The following is a 27,732-nucleotide window of genomic DNA, read 5'->3' as shown; positions in this document are numbered from 1 at the left end:
GTCATCAAACATTTTAAAAAATATATCACAGACATTGCTCAAAATAAGTTGTTACACAGTGCCAAATCTGTGACCGTATTAATAAAAATATTGTCTTTTCCTTTGAATCCGTCTAGATTAGTGGTTTCAATCCGGTGGCTGTATAGCTGATGCAATACTACAACTCCCAGCATATTACATCTAAAAAGCGACCAGTTGGAGTTCACTGCTCCAGTCTATAAACCTGGTCCAAGCTTTAATTTTTGGTTAATATTTTACATTCATAGCCATCTTCATATATTTTAAATACAATATTTTAAAATTATTTTGTGAACCATCTAGCTGGATCTTTATTACAGTAAAAACTCCTGCTAATCTTAGATTGTGCAAAAATAATCCCAATGCAAGATTAGCAGGAAGGCGCATGATGGTATTGTGTGTTTATAGCTAAAATCTGGAGGTGTAAAGTGGATGAAAATGGAGTCTGTCACCTTATTAACCAAAATTTACTGATAAGTGGGGTTTTACTGTAAAATGCTCGAACCTGGCATGCTAGGGAAAAATACAATTAATTTATAAAGGATTTGTTTAGTTTCCCGTATTCATACAGATCTGTTTTGTTTGTAGCCATAATAGGGCTTCCATAAAGGTACATGGGGCCTTTATATCATACAGAGCCTTATAGAGGTTTCTGACAAAAAAATAAATTGTGACACGTGCCATTGGACTGTGTATCTGTAAATATGGATCGATTCTACCCTAGAAGCATTGCATACAGGGGAGAATATCCCAATGCATACAGTGAAGACGGATGTTGTATGGCAGTGCACGAAGGCCACAAGGCTCCACTCTAAGAAGCTGTTCATGACCCCTAGGAATGGTGATGATTCCATATGTATCGGAAGCATTAGTCTTCTTTATATTTGCTGTATTTTTGTGGACCCTACTGTGTTTGACAACCCCTGACCTAAATAATGGAAGCATGCAAAACATTCCACTTTGCTTTAAAGGGTTATTTCTATATTATAAAGTGATAGCACATTCATTTACCACTTTACAAAGCATTAGTGAGGCCTCATCTAGAATATGCAGTTCAGTTCTGGGCTCCAGTACATAGAAAGGATGCCCTGGAGTTAGAAAAAATACAAAGAAGAGCAACGAAGCTAATAAGGGGCATGGAGAATCTAAGTTATGAGGAAAAATTAAAAGAATTAAAACTATTTAGCCTTGAAATGAGACGACTAAGGGGGGACATGATTAACTTATATAAATATATGAATGGCGCATACAATAAATATAGTGAAAAACTGTTTCATATAAAGCCTCCTCAATCTGCAGAGGCGACAAGCCTTCTTTACTGTGAGAACTGTGAATGTATGGAATAGTCTACCACAGGAGCTGGTCACAGCAGGGACAGTAGATGGCTTTAAAAAAGGCTTAGATAATTTCCTAGAATGATAAAATACCAGCTCCTATGAAAACATATAGAATTCTTGTTTTGAATGTTGATCCAGTCGGATTAAACCTTCCTCGGGATCAATAGGGGTAAAATAAAGTTGTATAATTTCTCCCATCGCTTCTTTCTCCCTTGGTTGAACTTGATGGACATATGTCTTCTTTCGACCATACTAACTATGTTACTATGTTGGGCAGTGGCGGATCCCCATAGGTCCATTATGGACGGCCGACCGGGGCCAGGGGCTCCCGGGGGGCTCATGTCTGCCCAAAGACCACATCTTAGTTTTGTCACGTTTTTGTCGCATATCACGGCAAAAACCGCAACAAAACGAATGGCCCCTGGAATCAATTGTATCTGCGTCCTTTGCCGTTGGTTCCCTTGCCCGCCATTCGGCCTTTTATTTTCATGCAGGCAGCACAATGATGTCGGCGGGATTACGTCATCGCGCCGCTTGCGTCGTTCTGATCTCTTCGCTCTGACACTATCCAAACAACTACGGACAGTGTCAGGGCATCTTGTGCTGTGTTCCCTCCCGTGAGAACACACACAGGCTGATGGTTCTGTGGCACTCTCTGTCTGTGTGTGTTCTCGCGGGAAGAAACACAGCGCAAGCTGCCTTGACACTGTCCGTAGCTGATTGGACAGTGTCAGAGCGAAGAAATAACGCCCCCTTGTCATTTAGTTAGACAGAAACGCCCCATTGACAGTTATGGGGCTTATTTACATATCGAGCGTCAAATATAATGGCACCGATGTGCAAATAACGGAGGAAGATAGGAAAATAATTTCAAGTGAGAAAGTGTTTGTGAAGCCCTGACCATTACATGCTGCACTCAGCTGCACATGTATGGGCAGGTGAAAGGTTCTCTTTAAACGCAGAAACTTTTATCATTGTCGGCAGTACATCTTCCTGTGTATACAGGGAGACGAGCTGCCGGCATGATACAAATGTATAGGGACAAGCGATCGGAGTAACGGGCACTCGTCTATACTAGCTCCTTGTGAATGGAGAAAACGAGCGCCGATCAACGAGCTGTCTCGTTGATTGGCACTCGTTTACACGTCCCTCAGCAGGCAGTGTATTAGCATCTTTAGAATACATACAATGTGTTATCATGAATGTCTTGTTATTTATTTTACTATCTAACTGTACTCATATTAGTGGATTGTTTTTTATCATGTTAACGTAGTTTAGGGCTTTAAGCATACAAGAAACAATCTGTTGTTAAACACTAAAGATAAGATATCTGGCAGTTTTCCAAACAATTACAAATCACTAGATACATCCAGTGATCTTTTCCTTACAACTCAGAAAAGTCTGCGTAGTGAAAAAATCATTTTATTAGTTTAGATGATTGGCATTTAGATGCACAATTTCTGTCAATATGGGCTCTTGAACAGCAGACAATTTTGTCAGTGAGGTACATTGGTAAAACACTCACTTTAAAACGTTATATGAATAAATGTATTTGGCAACATAGTTTGCTCGTAAAGCAACAGAGACCACAGATGGAGATTTAATGGAGCGTCTCACCTTGTAGTAGATGATCTGGTGGCATGTAGTAATAGGAAAATGAGATGTATATAGCAGATGGAGGCTGGTAGCCAAAGCTGGATAATGCTTTGCTACAGTAGGTATTCATTTTCTCTTTTACTGCTGCTTTTTTCTAGGCGGTCAGAAACAAGATAGGCAGCAGACTCTTTGTCACCCATCTGAGTTTTCCTATTAAGAGCTTTACTTTAGTAAGGGTGGTGTTCCTGATTTTATTTATTTTTTTGCTCCTTTACCACACTGAAATCTCTACTGACTTCTTCCTTCACACTCTAATCCTATCATAATTAAAACTGTACCCCTTCTCTTCTCAACCAGCACTACAGTCACTAGGGTAAAAGGCAAAAGACCATACAGGTGTAGCCATCTTTATCTTGACTTTTAACACATTAAATACACAGTGGCAGGATCCTTTATCTTTTTTTGTTGTGTGATATCACGCTGCAGCAAGTTATCAGAGTCAAGATAAAGATGGCTACATCCAAACATCCTAGTGTTCCATTAAGTGTCCAATGAAGGACAAAAGCCCCACTGATCTCTGCCCAAACCACTCCCATGTCCCTCCCCAGAGGTGCCGAAACAAGATTCTGGAAATATTTGTAAATATTGATAATTATTCTGTTTTTTGTGTGCTTTTCCAAAGGTATATGGATTTTTTTCCTTACCCTTCCAACACAACCTCATATTTCCTGTTTGAAAAGAGTGCAAATTATTTTTATTCAGAGGAAGTACCCAAGAGAGTGGCAGCACTGTTACCAAAAGAAAAGATTATTACCATTCTTATTGATCCATCTGATCGAGCATACTCTTGGTATCAGGTATGATTTCTTTATTTGTTATGCTGAATAGGATTGTCAATGTATAGACAAATATATAGACAATTCTATTAAGGTCATGGGGTGGTATGATGAAAGGAACCTAAATGGAAAATAGTAAAGTACTGATCCCCAAATCAATGGTTTATACCTTACATTAGTATAGTGGGCAAAACCATATATGTATAATTTCTTATTTCCCCTATGGCCTACTATGCATACAAAACACCTGGCTTATAGCAAGAAACTTTCAAGAGTTACTAATATATGTATTCCAACACAGCTTTCTAGATTGGTAGTGAATGATATGCAAACAATAAGGTACTGTAGGTGGCTTATGTGCAAATAGTGATCAGATGTTTATATAGGGATATATTACATTGTGTCTACTCAGTACACATATGGGCAGAGTTACTAATACTGTCTAAGATTTATACAGTGTAAACATAGAGAAGGAAGTCAGAAGATGCGCCAAATTTATCAAAGTGATGCATGCAGTATGATAAATTTGGTGCATCTAGCTAGATATGTTAGACACTTTTCTCTTCCATGTAGGTCTTCTTGGTTGGCTTAGTTGACAGCAGTTATTTGCATCAAAATCTTGACATAATTTAGGGGCATGGCATAGCATTGTAATCTATCCCCCCTTCTGTTACTTCTGTTATACACGGTCATTTCCCGATAAACCACAACCCCTTGTCGAATGTGGAACAAAACCGAATGCGGAACAAAACATTCTAATACAGTGAATAAATGTGGCACCCAGAATTCTGGCACATTTTGAAAAGTAAATATGCTTCACAGGTATTTCCTGTCCAATTATACACTGGGACATAGAAAAGATATGCCCTATAATTATTTGGAAAAATATTTTTCTTTATCTCTCGTCAAGGTCATATTTATACAAAAAAAATAAATAAAGGCTAGTTAAAACTTTATAGTTATTTTTTTATTTAAATGTATGTATTTGGTCATTATGATTTTTTTTTTTAAATTGACATTTGTTAAAAATGTATTGTTTTTAAGATGCAGCTTCTATGTATCCTCTATACATAGAAGCTGCATCATTCACTGTCAGCCAAACAGTCAGTTCAGTTGAACTGATGACTCGGCTGTGAGCGGCACCCGTGTGTTAGAGACAGACAGGAGCTGCTCTTAGCCAAGCTATCAGAATGAGGACTGTCATATATACAGGGAGTGCATAAGTAGGAATACAGTTTAAATAATAGGTAAATATAATAATAATAGGTATACAGTTTAAATAGTATTTTATAGAATAAGAAAAAAAAAAGTACAATATCTTATATGCTCAAATTGGCGGCGCTCATTATTTGCACGTTGCTTTAATCTAGTTTTTACACTCACACTTTGGCACCAAGTTCTTTATTGGCATTATTTTATTGCCATGCTTCTTTTATGAACTGAATCATGTTATCAACCGTGCATGGTTTTCTTCAATATACCTTATCTTTGATAACTGCCCAAAAGAAAAAGTCCATCGGGGTAAAGTCTGGTGATCATGGTGGCCATTCAACCGGGCCTCGTCTACCTATTCACCTATTGAGTAATATTTTGTCAAGAAAATTATGCACGGCTAAAGCCCAATGAGGAAGAGCTCCATCTTGCTGAAAAAAGAAGTCTTCATTTTTAAGTTCCAATTGTGGCATTACATTTTCATGGAGGATGTTAAGGTACAGGTCTGTGGTAACCGTTGTATTGTAGAAGATAGGTCCAATTACCCCTTTACATGAAAAAAGGCCGCCCAAACTGTAAACACAGGTAGATTCAACTGTTCTTCCATTGTTGCAATGGAGTTTTCTGTTGAGTAATAAACACAGTTGTGCCTATTAACAGCAGCGGAAAGTTTGAAGTTGGCTTCATCGGACCAAGTTTTTTTTTCTGATAATTCCATATCCTTGTGTTTCTTCATTCGAAATTGCCTCACAAAATTGAAATTAGACTGTTTGAAAAATCCCCCCCTGTATACCTACTTATGCAGCCACCTTGTATATACTCCAAATTATAGGATCACTAGAGCAAAGGAATGTACATTACAAGCTATCACCAGGGCCGGCATTAGGTTGCATAATTCCCTCTGCAGTACCTTCTATTAAGACCCCCTCTCAATTATTGTGTACTATATAGTGCCCAAATAATACAATGATACAGTGTTTAAATATCATTGCCATAAGGTGCCCAAATAAAACTGCCAGACAATTTCCTAAATACCACTGGTCAATCAAATTAGGCAATGTAGCTACTTCCTGTGCAGCTGCCTTTTCAGAGGTTCAGGCACTAGCTGTAGGATCTGGGGTGTAAGTATCAAGGCCACTGGCACCCTTGTTCTGGGATAATAAGAGATGAGCCCTGTGTGACTTCTCTGTCACTCTGTCACTAAATTGCTTATAACTGCAAAAATGTAAAAGGGTGTTTGTTATAGTGGAACATTAACAATGAACAAAACAATTTTTGAGTGACAACTATGTTTTTTGGAGCCACGAGTTTATATTGTTTCTTTTTCTTTCAGCATCAGCGATCTCATGGAGATCCCACTGCCATAAAATATAGCTTCTATGAAGTCATTACTGCTGATCATAAAGCTTCCATACAGTTACAGGCTCTACAGAAAAGATGCCTCCTGCCTGGCCAGTATTCCACACACATAGAAAGATGGTTGACCTACGTTTCAAATTCACAGGTAATACACATATAGTAATATTTATTTTTACCAATGTTTCTGGAGATTCATATCTGATTTTGCACTACATTTATGGGCGGTTGATTTTGGTGAAAGTCCATCCATGGTTTATGGTTTATTGGTGAGTCTACATGGCAAGTTTGGTGCTAAAGTTATGTTGAGGAGTTGTCAGAAACTACCCAAATAGCCCTACATGTGTTTTATTTTAACGTGCCAGCAAATGGAGATTCCAATTATAATAATGTATTAGAGAATAGCCTATTAATAATTTCCATAATACAGAGAAACCTATTTTAGATGACCACCAAAAATTGCAGTAAAAAATGGTCTTTTACAGAGTTAGTCCTTTCAAAGAAAACCCTCAATATGCATAGAATATATGGGGAAACTACACCTTTTGGAACTTATAAAATCACAACAAGCCACACTTATTTCTCCCTCTACTTTTAGGACCTGATGGGTTCTCTCTACAATACTACAAAACTTTTCTCCCTTTTCTTGAGCGCTACCTCTTAAATTTCTGTAACGCTTTACTGAGAGACTCTACAGTTTCCCCCAAGTGCTTAAAGCTTACATTTCCTTAATACACAAGGAAGGCAAGGACCCCAAGGCCTGCAGAAACTACAGACTCATATAACTATTAAATGTAGACCTGAAGATTTTTACCGGTCTCCTAGCGCAACGTATATCACAGTACCTTCCTTGACTTATCCCCCCAGAGGAGGTGGGATTCATAAGGGGAAGAGAGGGGAAAAACTACTCCATGCGCCTTCTGCATCTTATCCAAAACACAATGGGCTTTTTTTAGGAACTGACGTGGAAAAGGCCTTCGACAGGGGGTACTGGACTTTTATGCAAGAAACTCTTGACTATTATAAATTTCCCATTCCCCTCTCTAATGCAATATTACAAATGTGTTTGCAACCTACAGCCAGGCTTTGCATAAATGGCTCATATTCTCCTGCATTTCAATTTCTTAATGGAACTAGGCAAGGGTGTCCGGATCATCACTCTTGTTTGTGCTAATAATGGAATCACTAATTTAAGCCCAATCTCCGAAAATATCAGGTGACAAAATTAAGGATATCCACCATAAAACTGCCCCTTTTTCGGGAGACCTATTAATTAATATGTCCAGCACCGAAATTAATTTCATGCAATCATGCATATTTTTGAAGACTTTGGCTCGCTTTCAAATTTTAAAATTAACCTGATCAAATCGGAAGCCCTAGGAATAATCTTCCCCCAGCCCAAATGTTATACTCATTTAAATGAGCACCTAAATATATTATTTACTTAGGTATCAAGCTCAGCCGCAATTGGAAGGACCTCTACAAACTGAACTATGCCCCCCTTTTAAGAATTGCAGGTGTAATTATAAAATCTTGGTCTGCTCCCTTCCTCTCTTGGATTGATAGAAAAAAATTGATTAAGGGTATCCAATCCCCAAGTTTTTCTACATGTTCTAAATTAAACCTACTGTATGAAGTCCCCAAAAACTTCTTTATAAAAGCCAGCTCTATCTTATTCAGATATATATGGAATGACAGAAGATCAAGATTAAACTCTGTATATTAACATTACAAAAAAGCCACGGAGGCATGGGAGCTCCAAATCTCCTCCTATACTACCATTCAGCCGTTCTCACCAGAACTATTGACTGGCTGAGGAGGCCAGAGCATAAACTTTGGGTCTTGATTGAAGAATATTCTCTCCACTACCTCTCAGAGCGGCCCTATTGTCCACCTTCAATTCCATATCAAAACTTGCCTTCTTAAACGTACTCAGTAAGTAGACCCTTAAGGTTATGTCCATATATGCAGACAGATTATGCCCGGTCCCCTCACCCTTGACCCTTTTATCAGCTGTGTCTGAATTTCATGCTGAAAGAGACGACGGCTTGATTAAAACTATATCAACCTCACACCTTCCACTAGACACCATAATTAAAGAAGGTACCCGAATCCTCTCTCCAGAATGGAATTCTATACCTACGCTCTCGAAGCTACACTTTCTCCAATATTCTTTACTCAAGAAAGTAATAGCAACCAACATAAAAAAGGAGACCTACGCAGAGACTCTACCCTATATGAAAAGATGATATCTCAGTATCCCTAACCTTAAAAAGTACTTTCCTCTTTATACAAGAACTGGCTACCAACTGGTTTGCCATCTATATAGTGCGGGATTTGAACATGGTTTTCTCCCTTGGAAAAAATGAATGCTATCTACAAAGACTCTCACGGACTAACTCATTGTTTGAGAGTCCAAGAAAAATCATATAAAATCATTACTCGATTGTATACCACCTTGGTCAAGACTCACAAATAGTACCCAACTGTTGATGCAATTTCCGGCCAAAGTATATTAGACTGAAATTTTAGGTGTGTCAACTGATACCCATTTCAGTACACTTGCTCAGATCCAAATAAATCCATTACTCACTTTCACACCATCCATACCTGAAGCTTGCTGACGATTTTCCATGGATATGGGAAACATAACTGCAAATTTGGTAGTCCTGCCTGGATCTCCAATCTTTTTGGTTAGACATGACCTTTCTATTCTCCCGGATCTAATATATCCAACTCGATGACACTGGAAAACGTTTTGCTTAAATTGCCCCAGGGCAACCAAAACAAATAAAAAAATGTGATGTTACTGCACCCCCTTCGCTGAGTGCAGTAACATTGCAAACTCTCTATTCCAACCCTTTGGAGATCTACAAATCCATCAATAACCCATTGGAATTAGCAGCCAAAACCCTACACAATCTCTCCTCCTTTTAATGTATAAGGAAATCATGGCAAACCTTCCACAAATCTCCAACAAATCTACCATCAGTGACATCCGTGTCCTCCTAAAGAATTTTAACTAAATCTTACTTATATAACTCTTCATACTTCAGAACATACGCTCCAAAAACTGTTTTCAATGTATATTCTATTATACTTTACAGAAGAACATGTAAAAAAAATAACAGTGGTATACAATCTTGGGGTCCCCATATGAAGTTGCTTTAAGTGGAAACCTCCAACGCAAGGTTAGGACCGAAGCACATAAAAGCAAATGAATAGCATTATTTGTAGTGTCTTGTTGATTTCTGTTGTTTACATTTTCATAAAATTACCCCATATCAGTAACGCTTTAGTATGAAATGAAACATCATAGTGTGATTAATCATAATGTTTATTTTCTATATTGACTCACCGTGTAGTAAAATCATCCAGTTGTGATATTTCTAATCCTCTATGCTCCATCAACTATATTACTTCAATAAATGTCTAATGATTGCAGGAATTTATTACTGCATAATTTTACCTGTGGCAATTTGCATTCAATGGAGAATAATACTAGAATTGCAATCAGTTTTTTTTATGCTTCCTGTTAAAAAATATCTAGTATATACTATAATACATATTGCTAGTCAACCTAGTCAACACATATACCTGTAAGTTTTGTTTATGTGTTTGTCTTTTCAAAAAACTTCTGATATGTCATACAGATATGTCAAAAACATTGATCCATGCTGATATCCCCAGTGATTGCTAGAGCCGCTTAGCGCTCATCAGCATTTGATAGCTCTTTACAGGGAGCCGTATACAGCCTGTACAGAGAATGTATAAAGCCTATACATGATTCTCAAAGGAAAGCCAACACATGCCAACATGAGCCGAAGAGGCATAGTGCAAAGCAGAGAGTTTGCGCCACCTTGTTCTAGTGGTCAATGGGGTTTTTAGAACCTGGACCTCCATCAATCAAAAATGTTGTTATGTCTCTATAATATATCAGACGTTTTTGACATAACCGTTTCCCTTTAATGGGATTATCCCAATAAGAAAACGGGATCTCATGTTCAGAATCCTTATCTCTTAGCCAGAGTGGAGAGCGATTACAAAGAGATATCTCACACTCTGGAGGACCGGTTCTGGCAATATGTTAGGTTTACCTCTTCCTGGAGGTTCTGTGCCATGACAGATCATTGTATAGTCTTCTCTATAAGCGTTTGATAATCCACCATCTGTTAGGTCTCATCAATACTGGACTAAAGGAATTTTATTTGAAATAAAATAAGAGAAAAAAGTAAGCAGCAAAACGTTGTCATTCCAGCTGTTAATTATAGATGGGCAACATCTGAGGAGTGACCCAGCCATTGTAATGGATGAAGTCCAGACCTTTTTAGGAGTCTCTCCTCATTTTAATTACTCGAAGACTCTCACGTAAGTACATTAATCTTGTTTATTACTTGTGTATCAGCAGACCGTCAGGAACATTGTATATCATTTATATTTACAGGGTAGATCAATTCAAGGGTGTTTCATCACTCCCAGTTAAAATATAGCTGAACAACAATCGACTTAGGAAAATATGCTCATTTTAGGTAAATCTGAGCTTGGAGGATATTTGAAAAGCACATTTTACTTCATTTTCAAAGTACATTGTGTCTAGTGCTCTCAAGGGGAATTAAGGCAAACATTATACTGTAGAATGAGTGGATATAAAATCTGAGAAAGATTAACAGTACTCTGCTGGCACTTGTCCAATGATCCATTTAGAGTAATGTGTCTTCATATGGAGATAAAACATATGACATCTAGGAGGGTCTAATAAATATTTATAGTCAAATTGGGAAATTATGGAGGATTTTCAATTAATTCAATTTCGATTTCAATTAATTTAAATCATTTTGTAGTTTTTTTTTTCTTCGGGATAAATAGTCAGAAACAGGAAAAAAATAATTTATTTTTTTCCTTGCTCTGTTTTGAGGGAGCTTGTTCAGTGAATAATATTTATCCCCAAAATTAATTATATAACTCTCCCACACATAGCAATGTCAAATATGTGTACATTGTATAATGCATAATGTCGCTGTATGACTGACAACAAATACTCTATTCTAGCTATAAATGTATCTCATCCTTTAGACACAGCATCTGAACATGAATGAAAATCATCCAAGTAGAATTTTTTTTTTAGTAAAGGCGCAAAAGTAGATAGATTCGGGGTAGAACAGACTAAAATTGGTGTTCAGGGGTAATAATTTCTATGTTTGTCATAACGTACTTTCTGCCTGACAGTAATGTATTAATGCAAAATGTGTTTGTGTCACACAGAATGTCTAAAATTGGTGTGTGTGGGATTGGAGAGGTGTGCACTTTTTTGGGGAGGTGGTCCTATTTTTATTTTTTTGTCTTTTCATTTATTTTTATTTATCTTTTACTTTTTATTGTTTTTATGTATTTATTTATATATATATATATATATATATATATATATATATATATATATATATATATATATTTATTATTAGTTTTTTACTATAGGGGCACAGGTAAACAGTGAACACATTATCTATGTGTTCCCTTCTGTCCCCATATACAGATCACTGATATTGGTGATCTAGTGGTAATAACCCATTAGATCACTGTTACCAGTAATCTGTATTGCCAGACATGCAATAAAGATGGAGATCACTTCTTCTCTGCATCCCCCCAAGTCCCCTCCACACAGGAAATTCCAGTGATGTAATTACTGTGTTCAGCACTTTTAGTGACAGGGAACTGAATATTTCTGTTCTCTGTCACAGCACTGGATTGGGCTGTCAGCGTCACAGTCCGATCCTGCCAATGGCACTACGTGCAGGAGCGCGCAGTGCCATTAAAGGCAAAACGTAAATTGATGGACTTCTGGCACAGGGACCAGTCCATTAGCCCATTAATTTACGTGGTGAGGGCTGGAAGGGGTTTAGGAAAGCTTTCTGAATTACTCATAGATGGTGCTACAGTGCCCGTCCATGTAGATGGTGCCACACACAGTGCCCATGTAGATAGTGCCACAGTGTCCCCTGTAGATAGTGCCCATATAGTGTGACAGTGTCCATGTAGATAATGCCACCCCCTGTATATAGTGCTACCCCCCTGAAGATAGCGCCATTGGAGCTCCCTCTAGGAGCAGAATCACCAGCCAGCACATCGGCCACACTGTGGTCGGGGTTTCCGCTCCAGGAGTAGCCCTGACATCACTGTCCTTATATGGTTAGTGACACCAGAGGTTCCCTCTAGGAGCGGAACCCCTGGCCAGAGCGTCAGCAACGCTATTGCCGGGGATTCCGCTCGAGGAATAGCCCCTGACATCACTGTCCATATATGGATAGTGACACCAGAGGCTTCTCCAGGAGCAGAATCCCCGGCCATATATGGACAGTGACGTCAGGCACTATTCCTGGAGTGGAATCCCCAGCAATAGCATTGTAGACGCTCTGGCCAGGGATTCCGTTCCTGGAGGGAGCCCCAGACGTCACTACACTACCGTATATGGACAGTGATTTTAGTGGCTTTGAGATGCCAGTGGAGGAGACACTGATGTCACTGTCCATATATGGACAGTGATGTCAAGGGCTTTCCCAATACAGGAGTTCCTGGCCAGAGAGCTTACAGTGCTCTGGCTGGAGACTCATAGTTAAAAGTCTGACATCACTGTCCATATATGGACAGTGTTGTCAAGGGCTTACCCGGGCTCAGCGCTTAAAGTAGTGCTGGGCCTGGGGAGTCCTCGAAGAGTGAACAGTGAATGCTGAAGCAGGGAGCTGACAGCCCCAGTTGACACAGGGACATTTTTGTCTTCTTTATCTTTTACAGCGTGTAAAAATATTTATGAGTTTTGTCCACAAAAATTGTATTTGTTTATATCAGAGACTTTGCCAGTGCTGGTTGTGTTAGGGTAGAAGGGGGTGGTCAACTAGCAAGGATAATTAGTCTCCAATATTTCTTTTAAAAAAATGGTACACCTTCTATTGAACCCATTTAGCTATATTTCTTTTTCGATTTCTGGAGGTTTACATGTATATAATGTGCACGAGAGTAAATAAATAGTTGAGAAAATTGCTCATATTTTTTAATCATTTATACGTTTAGATACAGTACAGAAAAGGGCTTCTGGTGTCAGTTACTGGATGGAGGCAAAACAAAATGTCTTGGAAAAAATAAGAGCCGCCAATACACAACAATGGATATGGAGGTAAATGGCTTATCCTTATTTTAAATTAGCATTCATTATTATAATATTTATATATTATAATTATTTAACATATGATACATAAACCACTGGCAGATTGAATTATTCAGCAGTAAAAAAATCTATATCAGACTATATAGGAACATACACTGGAATATTAAGTCATGTAGTAACATTAACTATACTGCCTACGTATGAATTGTTGTCCTTCCCAATCTGAATAAAGGCAATGAATGACATAATACATTAAGGGCCTATAATGAATGGTACTGAAATATTCCTCTCATCATATTCTACCCCTCCATTACAATTACCAGATTAATGATAATTCATTCCATTACACTAGGGCAGTATTCATTAATTTTTACCTACTGGGGCAGCTAAGTAAAATGATAAAATCTGTTACTTAAAAAAGTATTCTTTACTCACACATTTATGATTATATCCAAAGGATATGCCATAAATGTGTGATATGTGCGGGTCCGACCTCTGGGACCCGCACTTATGTGGAGAACAGGGGTCCAGTCAGAGAATGCAAGCAAGCCCAGCTGTTTCATAACTCCCATAGAGCAGAATGAAGAGAGCCGCACGGCCACCTCTGCATTCTTTCTTTGCCTGGATGTGGCAGCCGGCAGCCATCTCACCAGGCAGAGCGGGGGTCAGTGGAACCCGCACCTGTCACACGTTTAAAAATATACTGTTGATATGCCATGAATGTATGAGCAGGGAATACCCCTTTAAACATCAGACACAATATAATTTTATGATAAATTTATGTGACTCTAACAAGTTAATATGTGAACTACACAACTGTAAATGAGTAGAAGCTTTTCATTTTAAACTTCCATCATTTTTAACATTGAAAAGTTCTATTTATATAATTTATGTTGTTTTTTATAATAAAAAAAAATTATATTGCTTTATTTTCATTAGTTAAGAAACATTAGCAACTAAATATATAGACTTAGAAGTTTAATTCTGATTGCTATGCCCAGATACATCTGCTAAGCAACGAAGAACTTGTAGGCTTATGTTATAGTGTTGGTACATTATAAGCTGATTCTGAGGTTTTGATGTAATTGATCAGTATCAGTTGCTAAATTTTTATTTGTTTCTTTGTTTTAATTTACTTCAAATTATTGACTTTATCATGACTGGTCCATGTTTATAACGGCTGTTTTTTCTTCCAGCATCTAGATTGCTTTTCTTCATAGTCAAATTAAGTTGTTGCCTTACTAGAATATGTTTTCTTCTTAGGGCCAATCAACGCAAAAGTATGGAAACCTTGGGCAATGCTCTCTGATAAAACATGGAAATAGCTGTCTCTAACCTGACTATACTGCATGTGAATATCTCACTCACCGGTGTAGCTTGAAACTTTTGCAACTTGAAGCTTGGCCCACCGCCAAATTAATGATACTTAAAGGCTATGTACAACTTGGAATGGAAATTTTTATTTTTATTATTAAATCAATGTGTTTTATATTTTTAAGGACTTTTCTAATTGAGTTTTATAAAACGTTTTGCTTTACTTTTTATGATACAGCTTCTATGTATCCTGGATACATAGAAGCTGTATTGTGCTTTCCTAGCCGATTCTGTCAGTTCAGCTCAACTGACGGCTCAGCTGAGAGCGGGTCCTGCATGTCTATGACACACGGGATCGACCTAATATCGATCACATCTAAGTTATGGGGCGGAGTTCTCAATATTTAATAGGTATCGAACATACCAGTCTGGTATTCTTATTATATTAACAAGAGATACAATATTATTGTCATGAGCTGTAATCATGTTTATTTTTTATTTTCAGTCGAGAGTATTTCTTTCAAGCTATTACCAGGATCACAACATTGAATTGTCCAAACTTCTACACCGACTGGGGCAACCGTTACCATCCTGGCTGAGACAGGAGTTACAGAAAGTGAGATAGCATTGAAGAAATGGACTAATACACAATAACAGCCTTGTGGTATTTCCACTAAGAAAAAATATAATATAATTCCCTTCCCTCACACTTAATGATTATTTATTAGTAATGAGTCACAGAAAAACACAAAAACCACGAACATTGTGAATGCACAGGGTGCAATTTATCAGCCCTATTACTATCAGAGCTCTCCCAGCAGCACAGCTGAGAATTACTATAATGTACAAGATATTTTCCTACTTCAAACATGGGACTTATACTTCACCCATCTCCTAAGAGACTTCCAGTAACTGTTTTATGATTGGAATCCTTCATTTAATACAACATGCACTACTGTCTGAGAAAACCAAAGCAATGGGCAGGACTAGCTTGCAGTGGAATTGAAGGTTAGTTTTACAACCAGGTTGAATAAATCAGTATACATCCTCATAATAATATGATATTTTGAACGCTTATCATTCATATAATACATTTAAATTTACTTTGAGCATTTACAATGCTTGGCAAATTATGTTTCCTTCACCAATCATATTCTTGATATTGGGATTTTTGCAATACACAATTACAATGTTTTAGCAAAAGCAAAGGGGTTCGCTGTGTGTAGCGCCTCCAACTGTCATTTCCAAAAGAATTTAGTTCAATAATTGCTTCCTGCAGCTGTCAGAAGTGCTGTATAAATCATTTTCTTCCCTTTAGTCATTGATATTTTTTTTCATCGTACACATCTACTGCCTAAATGTGTATTTGATTGTGTTTTTGACAGAAAATCCGACTTCAGTCTTTTGCCATAATGTCACCAGAGCTTTATAGTAATCCTTGAAAGGTCATCACTGCACAAAAGCTTTTAGTTCAATTATACTTGCAGAGTCACAATCGCTAAACTTTAAGAACCCAATTAACGGGTTTTAGTTCTAAAGTCTTTAGCTCTTAGGGTACTAATGCAAAGGAATTTCCGTTGCCAATTAATTCTGAACTAAGGCATCTATAACATTATATTATATAGCACTTTCAAAAACACAGATATATATATATATATATATATATATATATATATATATATAGTTCAAAAGTTTGGGGTCACCCAGACAATTTTGTGTTTTCCATGAAAACGCACACTTATATTTATCAAATGAGTTGCAAAATGACTAGAAAATATAGTCAAGACTTTGACAAGGTTAGAAATAATGATTTTTATTTCAAATAATAATTTTCTTCTTCAAACTTTGCTTTCGTCAAAGAATGCTCCATTTGCAGCAATTACAGCATTGCAGACCTTTGGCATTCTAGCTGTTAATTTGCTCAGGTAATCGGGAGAAATTTCACCCCATGCTTCCAGAAGGCCCTCCCACAAGTTGGATTGGCTTGATGGGCACTTCTTGCGTACCATACGGTCAAGCTGCTCCCACAACAGCTCTATGGGATTGAGATCTGGTGACTGCACTGGCCACTCCATTACAGATAGAATACCAGCTGCCTGCTTCTTCCCTAAATAGTTCTTGCATAATTTGGAGGTGTGCTTTGGGTCATTGTCCTGTTGTAGGATGAAATTGGCTTCAATCAAGCGCTGTCCACAGGGTATGGCATGGCGTTGCAAAATGGAGTGATAGCCTTCCTTATTCAAAATCCCTTTTACCTTGTACAAATCTCCCACTTTACCAGCAACCCCAGACCATCACATTACCTCCACCATGCTTGACAGATGGCGTCAGGCACTCTTCCAGCATCTTTTCAGTTTTTCTGCGTCTCACAAATGTTCTTCTGTGTGATCCAAACACCTCAAACTTCGATTCGTCTGTCCATAACACTTTTTTCCAATCTTCCTCTGTCCAATGTCTGTGTGCTTTTGCCCATATTAATCTTTTCCTTTTATTAGCCAGTCTCAGATATGGCTTTTTCTTTGCCACTCTGCCCTGAAGGCCAGCATCCCGAGTCGCGTCTTCACTGTAGACGTTGACACTGGTGTTTTGCGTGTACTATTTAATGAAGCTGCCAGTTGAGGACCTGTGAGGCATCTATTTCTCAAACTAGAGACTCTAATGTACTTGTCTTGTTGCTCATTTGTGCAGCGGGGCCTCCCACTTCTCTTTCTACTCTGCTTAGAGCCTGTTTGTGCTGTCCTCTGAAGGGAGTAGTACACACCGTTGTAGGAAATCTTCAGTTTCTTGGCAATTTCTCGCATGGAATAGCCTTCATTTCTAAGAACAAGAATAGACTGTCGAGTTTCACATGAAAGCTCTCTTTTTCTAGCCATTTTGAGAGTTTAATCGAACCCCCAAATGTAATGCTCCAGATTCTAAACTAGCTCAAAGGAAGGTCAGTTTTATAGCTTCTCTAAATAGCAAAACTGTTTACAGCGGTGTTAACATAATTGCACAAGGGTTTTCAAGTGTTTTCTAATCATCCATTAGCCTTCTAACACAGTTAGCAAACACAATGACCCATTAGAACACTGGAGTGATGGTTGCTGGAAATGGGCCTCTATACACCTATGTAGATATTGCATTAAAAACCAGATGTTTGCAGCTAGAATAGACATTTAGCACAGAGTGTATTTCTGATTAATTTAATGTTATCTTCATTGAAAAAAACTGTGCTTTTCTTGCAAATATAAGGAAATTTCTAAGTGACCCCAAACTTTTGAACGGTAGTGTATATAGATAGACATATAAATATATATAATGATCAGCCTTAAAAAAAAAACAACACAGTAAAACTAGTACAGGTGAAGTAAATAGCATGTATTAGGCAGATGTCGATGTGTTGGAAGTAGGAAACATTGGCAAGCGTAAGGATCTAAGCAAATTTGATAATGGTCAAATTCTGATGGCTAGAAATCTGGGTCAGATCATCTCCAAAACATGAGGGCTTGTGGGTTTTTCCTGGTATACAGTGGTTAGTACCTACGAAGAGTGGTTCAAAGAAGGACAGCCAGTGAACCGGCGACATGAACAGGGGTGGCCAAGGCTTTTTAAAGCATGTAGGGAGCGAAGGCTAGCTTGCCTAGACTGATTCAACAATAAAGCTACTGTATAGTATATATACTGTATATACACTCCTTCATGGCAATGATATTCCCTAATGGCAGTGGCCTCTTTCAGCAGGCTAATGCTCCCTGTCACACTGCAAAAATTGTTCCAGAATGGTTTTAGGAACATGACAAAGAGCTCAAGGTGTTGACTTGGCCTCCAAATTTCCCAGATCTCAATCCAATCGAGCATCTGTGAGATGTGCTGGAAAAACAAATCAGATCCATGGCGGCCCATCTCGCTAAAGTATTTCAAGAATCTGCTGCTAACGTCTTGACGCCAGATACCACAGGACAGCTTCGAAGATCTTGTGGAGTCCATGCCTCAACTGGTCAGTGCTGTTTTGGCTGCATGAGAGGAACCTATGCAATATTATGCAGGTAGTTTTAATGTTATGGCTGATCAGTGTATATATAGACAAGCCCATCCAAAATATCATGCAACAGATGGAAAATGTGCATGGAAAGTTACCTCAATATTAAGGAAAGTCGAAAAAAGCATAGATAGCTACTATAAAATATAACCTTTAATAATTACCCCTAAAATCAGGTGTATAAACTCACAGGACAAACAAGAAAGATAATAAGGGGTATATGGAGACCTCCAGTGTATGAGAACTGGAAGAGCCCCATAAAAGTCCACCAACTGTAAAACAGTAGTATGCACAGCAAGGAGATCAGATGCATAAGAAATATGCCCAAATCAGCACACCATGAGTTAATGTTTACTGAAAAATGGTTTAAATGGAGAAAATGCAGACAATGGCCAGCGTTAGTCTGTGGAAAGAGGAGACAGTCGTAGCCATCCCTATCTCACCCTAAGACTGAGAGAACAACAGGGCAGATATTCAGACCTCTCTATCTGACCCTCAACTGGAAAGTGGCCCCTGGCGGCCCTCATCCTATACTATACAAACCCTACATATATCTATACATTATCCTGATCAGTGTATATATAATATATATATATATATATATATATATATATATATATATATATATATATATATATACACAAACGCACACCGGTTCAACTGCACAAGGGCCCAGACAGGGGATGGACATCCCAACATGCACTATCCAGCAAGAAAGCAGTAGCAGTTAATCGAGTGGCCAGTCAGTACTGCTAAGCTGGGAGGTGAAAAAAATGAGCATATTTGCATAGCATATTGCTGTTGAATAAGGCATAAGGGGCATGGCTTAACGTTGGTGCTGGGCTTAACTAACAATGGGCAGAGCTGAGCTGTGTCAGGGGCCTGCTGCCACCTATACAAAGATATTGGGCAAAAGAAAGCAGGTAAGTTTTACAATGTGATTGAGTGATGTTTGTTAAAGGGGTTTGATAAAGGGGTATTCCCATCTAGTACATTTATGGCATATCCACAGGATATGCTATTTATGTCTGGGATAAGAATACCCCTTTAAGTATTTAAGTGATGTTTGTATATTTGTACATTTGATATGTGTATAAGTGACTGAAAAATGCCCTTTGAGTGCCTTGTTTTCCTTATGTCTAATGCGCCAACTTTACAATGTATGAGTGGCCTGTATGTGGCATGTGCCTAATGTGTGTGTGGCATGTACATATGCGGCATGTGTCTAATGTGGGAGTGACGTGTATGAATCAGGTGTCTAATGCGTGAGTGGCATATGTGACATGCCTAATGTGTGAGTGCCATGTGCGCAACATGTATCCATTGTGTGTGCGCTAAGTGTCTGATATGTAACATGTACATTATATAGTATGAATTAAATCTGCACAGTTTTTATGAATGTGTGTTTCCGGGATCTATGCATATGGGATGTTGTGGTTGGTTATGAAAATAACAGTTATTGTTCTGTACTTTTTGCAAAAATAAAAATGTAAAAACAAGAAACACTAATGTATATGTACCAAATCTACCTAAAGTACAACTCAGCCCCCAAAAAACAAAGCTTCATACAGCTACTGCGAAACAAAAAATAAAAAATGTATGACTGCCTGATTGCAAAGAAAAAGAAAAAAATGTTCTGGTTCTCAAGGGGTTAATAAAAAAATTATATGCGTTATATATCTTTTCCAACAGAGATTAATTTATAATATTCTTATTTTGCTTAAATCACACAAAATGGTTCCAGGGGGCTGATGGACAGGACGGTTTCTCACCAACCATTTGTGTCAACAATCATGATTCCATGTATGGCTGCCACCACATTTTTGCTTCATAAACAGTTCCCAGGTTGGCAGAAATATAAAACACACAAATACAATAGTGTAATTGCATAGTTGTATTAGTATGTCCTAATAGGCCACACATTGAAGGTTATTTTAAAGTACCAATATTTGTATAATTTCTGTTATGTGCCTATACTATCTATCTATCTATCTATCTATCTATCTATCTATCTATCTATCTATCTATCTATCTATCTATCTATCTATCTATCTATCCATCCATCCATCCATCCATCCATCCATCCATCCATCCATCCATCCATCTATCTATCTATCTATCTATCTATCTATCTATCTATCTATCTATCTATCTATCTATCTATCTATCTATCTATCTATCTATCTATCTATCTATCTATCTATCAATCTATCTATCTATCTATCTATCTCATGTCTATCTATCTATCTCATATCTATCTATCTCATATCTATCTATCTATCTATCTATCTATCTATCTATCTATCTATCTATCTATCTATCTATCTATCTATCTATCTATCTATCTATCTATCTATCTATCTATCTCATATCTATCTCATATCTATCTCATATCTATCTATCCATCCATCCATCCATCCATCCATCTATCTATCTATCTATCTATCTGTCTGTCTGTCTGTCTGTCTGTCTATCTATCTATCTATCTATCTATCTATCTATCTATCTATCTATCTATCTATCTATCTATCTATCTATCTATCTATCTATCGTCTGTCTATCTCATATCTATCTATCTATCTATCTATCTATCTATCTATCTATCTATCTATCTATCTATCTATCTATCTATCTGTCTGTCTGTATGTCTGTCTGTCTGTCTGTCTGTCAGTCTGTCAGTCTGTCTGTCTGTCTATCATCTATCTATCTATCTATCTATCTATCTATCTATCTATCTATCTATCTATCTATCTATCTATCTATCTCATATCCTTCTTTCTATCTATCTATCTATCTATCTAATTTATCTATCCAGGGCCGCCATCAGGAATTTCAGGGCCCCATACAGCAAAATTTTCTGGGCCCCCCCTATCGTGGCACCGCCTGTTAACGGTACTCCGTCCAGCACTATATCATGCTACCCAGGGCTGCCATTAGGGGGGTATTAGGGGTACTGATGTGAGGGGCCCGGCCAAACCTAATTGAAAGGTGGGCCCGGCAACTGCCGCGACTTGCCTTTGGTAGAAAAAAAAACAGGCCCCTGCAATGGGGCCCGTTTTTTTCACCAAAAGAATGCAATTTTGAGGCAGATTCTGGCCACACTATCTTGCTGCGTTTTTTGCCTGCGGCGATTGAGGACAGCAGACAAAAAACGCAGCGAAAAATGCATTTTCTGCCTCCCATTGATTTCGATGGGAGGTCAGAGGCGGAACCGCGGCAAGAAAGGACGTGCTGCTTTTTATTTTTTCCGCGACTGGCTCCCATTGATTTCAGATTAAATCAATGGGAGGCGGTTTTGGAAGTTGTTTGGTGCTGATTCTGACGCAGTGTCCGAGTCAATATCAAGGCCCAAAAACTTTGTGAACTGGGCCTTATTGTTAGGGCTTATTCAGACGAACGTGTAATACATCCGTGCAACGCGCGTGCTTTTCACGCGCCTCGCACGGACCTATGTTACTCTATGGGGCCGTTCAGACTGTCAGTGATTTTCACGCAGCGTGTGTCCGCTGCGTAAAACTCACGACATGTCCTATATTTGTGCATTGTTCGCGCATCACGCACCCATTGAAGTCAATGGGTGCGTGAAAATCACGCCCAGCACTTCCGCAGCAGTATAAACTATGAATGAAAACAGAAAAGCACCACGTGCTACAAACATACAAACAGAGTGTCATAATTATGGCGGCTGCGCGAAAATCACGCAGCCGCGCATCATACGCTGCTGACACACGGAGCGGTTATGGACCTTTTGTATGCGCAAAACGCCAAGTTTTTTGCGCGCGCAAAAAGCACACGCTTGTGTGAATCCGGCCTTAGGGTAGGAACACACTAGGCATGAACACTACGGATTTTATGCAACACATTTTATTGTGGAAAATCCGCAGCGTATTACAGTCGCAGCAGAGTGGATGGGATTTGAACAAATCTCATCCACACGCTGCAAAAATAATGGACCTGCAGTGTGGCTTTTTAGGTTTGGCCGGGCCCCTCACATCAGTACCCCTAATACCCCCTGATGGCGGCCCTGTATCTATCTATCTGTCTGCCTCTCATCTATCTATCTATCTATCTATCTATCTATCTATCTATCTATCTATCTATCTCATATCCTTCTTTCTATCTGTCTGTCTATCTATCTATCTATCTATCTATCTATCTATCTATCTATCTATATATCTATCTATCTATCTATCTATCTATCTATCTATCTATCTATCTATCTATCTCATATCCTTCTTTCTATCTGTCTGTCTGTCTGTCTATCTATCTATCTATCTATCTATCTATCTATCTATCTATCTATCTATCTATCTATCTATCTATCCTATATGTCTTTCTGTCTAGAAAATTATTATCTCTGGATGTATACATACAATTTCATTTACCTAATTGACTTTCATTTCCTTCTCAAGTTTTAATCGACATTTGTTTTATTGTTGCAGTGTATTAACTTAATGAGGACATCAACGTGTGGTCTTAGCTAATTCTGGAGAAGACCCCCAGCTATTGGAAACCATTCCTGCCCTCCTATATAGCAGACTATGTGACAGCAGTTTACAAGAAACACATGAAAAAGAGACTATGCTTATCCACTGAGATATATTTTATTTTTTACTGGAATTGTAATATATATACAGAGATTAATAACCACTAAAGAAGCCTTTTATTTAGAAAAGAAAATCTTTTTATTTATGCCTTTTATTACATCTACTGCGTTGAGCACTTTGATCTCTAGAGCAAAATAAAGATTTTTGTTGGTCTTGGCGCTTGAATGAATGTTTGTTCGGAAAGTCAATACTGTCATTACACAAGCATTAGCAGTTATTGTGACAGTTGCCAGCAGTCGGTCTCCAATCATTTCCTACAAAAGTCTATGGTTCAATTATGGGTTTTTGTTTGGCCAAAAATTCCTATGGTTATATATTTGTTACATTTGTGTGTTACATATGTCTAGGAACCTCGTTTTTTCACCTATTCGGGTGGATTCACAGGTAACAGATTTTGTTGCAGAAATTTATGCGACTACGAATCAGTTGCTTTAATTTGAATGGAACTTGCAGAAATGACAGCTTGGGGACTTAATGAAGGCCACCAGGTCTGCCATCTTTCTGCTCCTATTAAGCCCGACCAGAGGCAGGGCTTAATAGGAGCCGGTAAAAAACACAATATACAGCAATATATAAATACTTCAGTATATTGTGCAAGCGATCCCACCATTGTTAGTTCAAGTCCACTAGAGAGACTAATAAAATAAAGTTTTTATAATTAAATATATATACAAAAAAATATTAAAAGTTAAATAACAATTTCCCCTAAAGTAATGTAAAAAACAATACATAAAACAAACATAATTGGTATCACCGCATCTGTAAATGTAACATTATTTAACCTGCATGGTCAACGCCTTGAAAAATGTAAACCGCCAGAATTGCTATTTTTTGGCCACCTCGTCTCCCCAAAAAAAAATGAAAGTGATCAAAGGGTCACACGTACCCCAAAATGATACCATTAAAAACTACAGCTCGTTCTGCTAAAAACAAGCCCTCAGAATATGGGTATCTGAATATGGCGACACAAAACACATTTTTTTAACAATTAGTTTTTTCTTTGTAAGTAGTAAAACATAAAAAAATATATACATACGTTTGGTACTGCTGTAATCGTATTGATCCACAGAATAAAGTTAACATGATGTTAAAGAGGCTCTGTCACCAGATTTTCAAACCCCTATCTCGTATTGCAGCAGATCGGCGCTGCAATGTAGATTACAGTAACGTTTTTGTTTTTTTTTAAAACGAGCATTTTTGTCCAAGTTATGAGCATTTTTATATTTATGCAAATGAGCCTTTCTTAAGTACAACTGGGCATGTTTAAAGTTATGTCCAAGTGGGCGTGTATTGTGTGTGTACATCTGGGCGTTTTTACTTCTTTTACTAGCTGGGCGTTGTGAATAGAAGTGTATGATGCTGAGGAATCAGCATCATCCACTTCTCTTCGTTACCACCCAGCTTCTGGCAGTGCACAGACACACAGCGTGTTCTCGAGAGATCACGCTGTGACGTCACTCACTTCCTGCCCCAGGTCCTGCATCGTGTCGGACGAGCAAGGACACATCGGAACCAGGCGACAGAGGCTACAGTTGATTCTGCAGCAGCATCAGCATTTGCAGGTATGTCGATGTAGCCTCTGTCGCCTGGTGCCGATGTGTCCTCGCTCGTCCGACACGATGCAGGACCTGGGGCAGGAAGTGACGTCACAGCGTGATCTCTCGAGAACACGCTGTGTGTCTGTGCACTGCCAGAAGCTGGGTGGTAACCAAGAGAAGTGGATGATGCTGATTCGTCAGCATCATACACTTCTATTCACAACGCCCAGCTAGTAAAACAAGTAAACACGCCCAGATGTTACAAACACAATACACGCCCACTTGTACATAACTTTAAACACGCCCAGTTGTACTTAAGAAAGGCTCATTTGCATAAATATAAAAATGCTCATAACTTGGCCAAAAATGCTTGTTTTTGAAAAAAACAAACGTTACTGTTCTTTACATTGCAGCGCCGATCTGCTGCAATAGGAGGAATCACAGTTTTTTCCCACTTCACCCCACAAAGAATTTTTGTACAGTTTATCAGCGCATTATATAGTGCAATAAATGGTGCCATGAAACTCTATAACACATCCCGCAAAAAAACAAGCCCTCATACCGTTACATCGACAGAAGTGGAAAATAAAAACAAACAGAAAATGTGCAAATTAAGATATTCATCCTTTGTTATTCACTTTTAATACACATTGACAATGTTATGAATTGTTTCCTAAGACCAGGGGATCAGACGCGATCTCTGTGACAAAAAAATTAAACTACCTCTGGGTTTTAAAGACGTATTATATTTTTACTCAGATTTTTTTCTTTCAAATTTAAAAGGTTGCATGAAGCACATAGCTGCAGAGTAGACAATTAATTAGTACAGCCCAGATAAAGTGCAGAGAAATATATTACCCTGACATTCAGCATAATATAAATGCCAGCGGGTGTAAATGGAACAATCCTCTTCATTTCCAACTTCATGCAATTAAAGTACATTTTCTGCTGGTCTTTGAAATTTCATGTACATCTATGTGTTTCTTGCTGAAGACAATGAAACTGGAATAAAAGGGCACTAGGGTCTTGCTTTATGTTGTATTACCTCATGATTTAGGGACAGAAAACTTTTATATTTGTCGATCAGCTCTACATTTTTTACTATCTACATTATACAGATATGATTATTATTGTGCACCAATCATTAATCATCTCAGACCTCCAAGTATTATTACAAGATGTGTATCTTCCTTTTTAATGCAATGTTTAAATTCAATCAATATTTAACATCTTATAAAAAATATATATAAAATGTAGGTCTGCCATTGGATTGGAAATTCAAATTCTCACTCCACAACAAAAGGACCTGCAAAGTGTTACAAAATGTGTCAGGATCAAACCCATAGGCAGACATACTGCTAGTGCAGTATGTGCAGCTGCGCAGGGGCTGTCAAAGTCACGGGATCCGTGGCCTCTGAGGATCTTTATTTATTTTAGCAGCTGTTTATTATACAGTTGAAATTACCTGGATTACCCGGATTTCTGCATTGATTACTAATAAAATTTGTTCATAATAATAGACAAACACAATGTAACTTAAAGCATTAACATACAACTATACCTGGATGTGATCACCGCTGGCTGGGATTGCCATTCAGGATCCATCTGTTGATACACTGGACGGGGGTTCACATCAGCCACAAAGAGAAAGTAACCATACGGGACTCCTATACCTGGATGTGATGACCGCTGGCAACTACAGATAAGCATTCAGATTATGCTAACTTGCTACTATAGCGGAATATATAGTGCCATACATGTATGTCACAGTTTGAGATTATCAGTGGAAATAGGCTTTTAAGGTTATATGCAACTAAAGTTATTTTATTCTAATCAGATATAATACATTTGTATTACATTTGTCTCTGTGTTGTATGCTCATGAATTTTGTTGAGCACATTGAATAAACATCCACAGTGCATGGAGAAAAAATAAATGTTAAAGGGGTATTACCAGAATAAAAAACGATCACCTATCCACAAGATAGGTGATTATTTTCTGATCGTTTTGGCCCCACCACTGGGACCCCTACTGATCACAAAAACCAGGGTTTGGGAACCCTCAGTCCTCCTTAATGCACCCCCAGCAGTGAGGAGGAGCTTGAATAGAGCAGCAGTCAAGCATGCGCACGACGCTCCATTCAATGTCTTTGAGTATGTTGAAAACAGCCGAGCGCTGAACTCGGCTGTTTCCGTCATTCCCATAGACTTTAAATGGAACGCAGTGCACTTGCTTGACCGCTGCTCCATTCAATGTCCGCCTCATTGCGGTTGAGCAGTGAGGAGAAACAGGAGGTTCAGGACCCCTGTTCTCGTAATTGGTGGGGTCCCAGCTGTGAGGACACCAATAATCAGAAAATTCTCACCTATCCTGTGGATAGGTGATAATTTTTTATACTGGGACAACCCTTTAAACGGCTTCTTTCAGAGATAATTGGCAAAAGTGTTTGAATTAAGGAGATGAGATTGGAAGTGTGGGTTTAACAGGTGCTTTTCCCATTAAATAAACACACTACCTGTACCCTAGTGACGTCACACGCAATCAGCAGGACCGCTTCATTTGTCTAACATTGGAGCTATGCCACCGGCCAGGGCATCTCCGATCTAAAATGATTGCCATTCAGAATCCATCTGTTGATACACTGGACGACTGGACGGAGATTCACATCAGCCAGAAAGAGAAAGTAACCATATGGGACTCCTATACCTGGATGTGATCACTGCTGGCAACTACAGATAAGT

At 38.3% G+C, this 27,732-nt stretch overlaps 1 protein-coding gene across 2 annotated transcripts in view; it reads left to right on the top strand.

The window, feature by feature from the left end:
* Positions 1–23,563, top strand: part of LOC142738165 (bifunctional heparan sulfate N-deacetylase/N-sulfotransferase 4-like) — a 323,501-nt gene extending 299,938 nt beyond the window's left edge. Inside the window, exons 10-15 of one of the 2 annotated variants that reach the window (XR_012880590.1) lie at positions 3,634–3,808; positions 6,333–6,503; positions 10,614–10,723; positions 13,418–13,520; positions 15,331–15,833; positions 23,289–23,563. Coding sequence is in view for 1 of the 2 variants with exons in the window: in XM_075849743.1 (XP_075705858.1) it covers positions 3,634–3,808; positions 6,333–6,503; positions 10,614–10,723; positions 13,418–13,520; positions 15,331–15,441; positions 23,289–23,330 (712 nt within the window). In the remaining variant the exon portion in view is untranslated. The remainder of the gene's footprint in view (positions 1–3,633; positions 3,809–6,332; positions 6,504–10,613; positions 10,724–13,417; positions 13,521–15,330; positions 15,834–23,288) is intronic. The other variant, XM_075849743.1, reaches the window with a different exon arrangement.
* The last annotated feature ends 4,169 nt before the right edge of the window (positions 23,564–27,732 follow it).

This window comes from Rhinoderma darwinii, chromosome 1, assembly GCF_050947455.1.
Source record: "Rhinoderma darwinii isolate aRhiDar2 chromosome 1, aRhiDar2.hap1, whole genome shotgun sequence".
NCBI lineage: Eukaryota > Metazoa > Chordata > Amphibia > Anura > Rhinodermatidae > Rhinoderma > Rhinoderma darwinii.
This window is presented reverse-complemented; position numbering and strand designations above follow the sequence as displayed.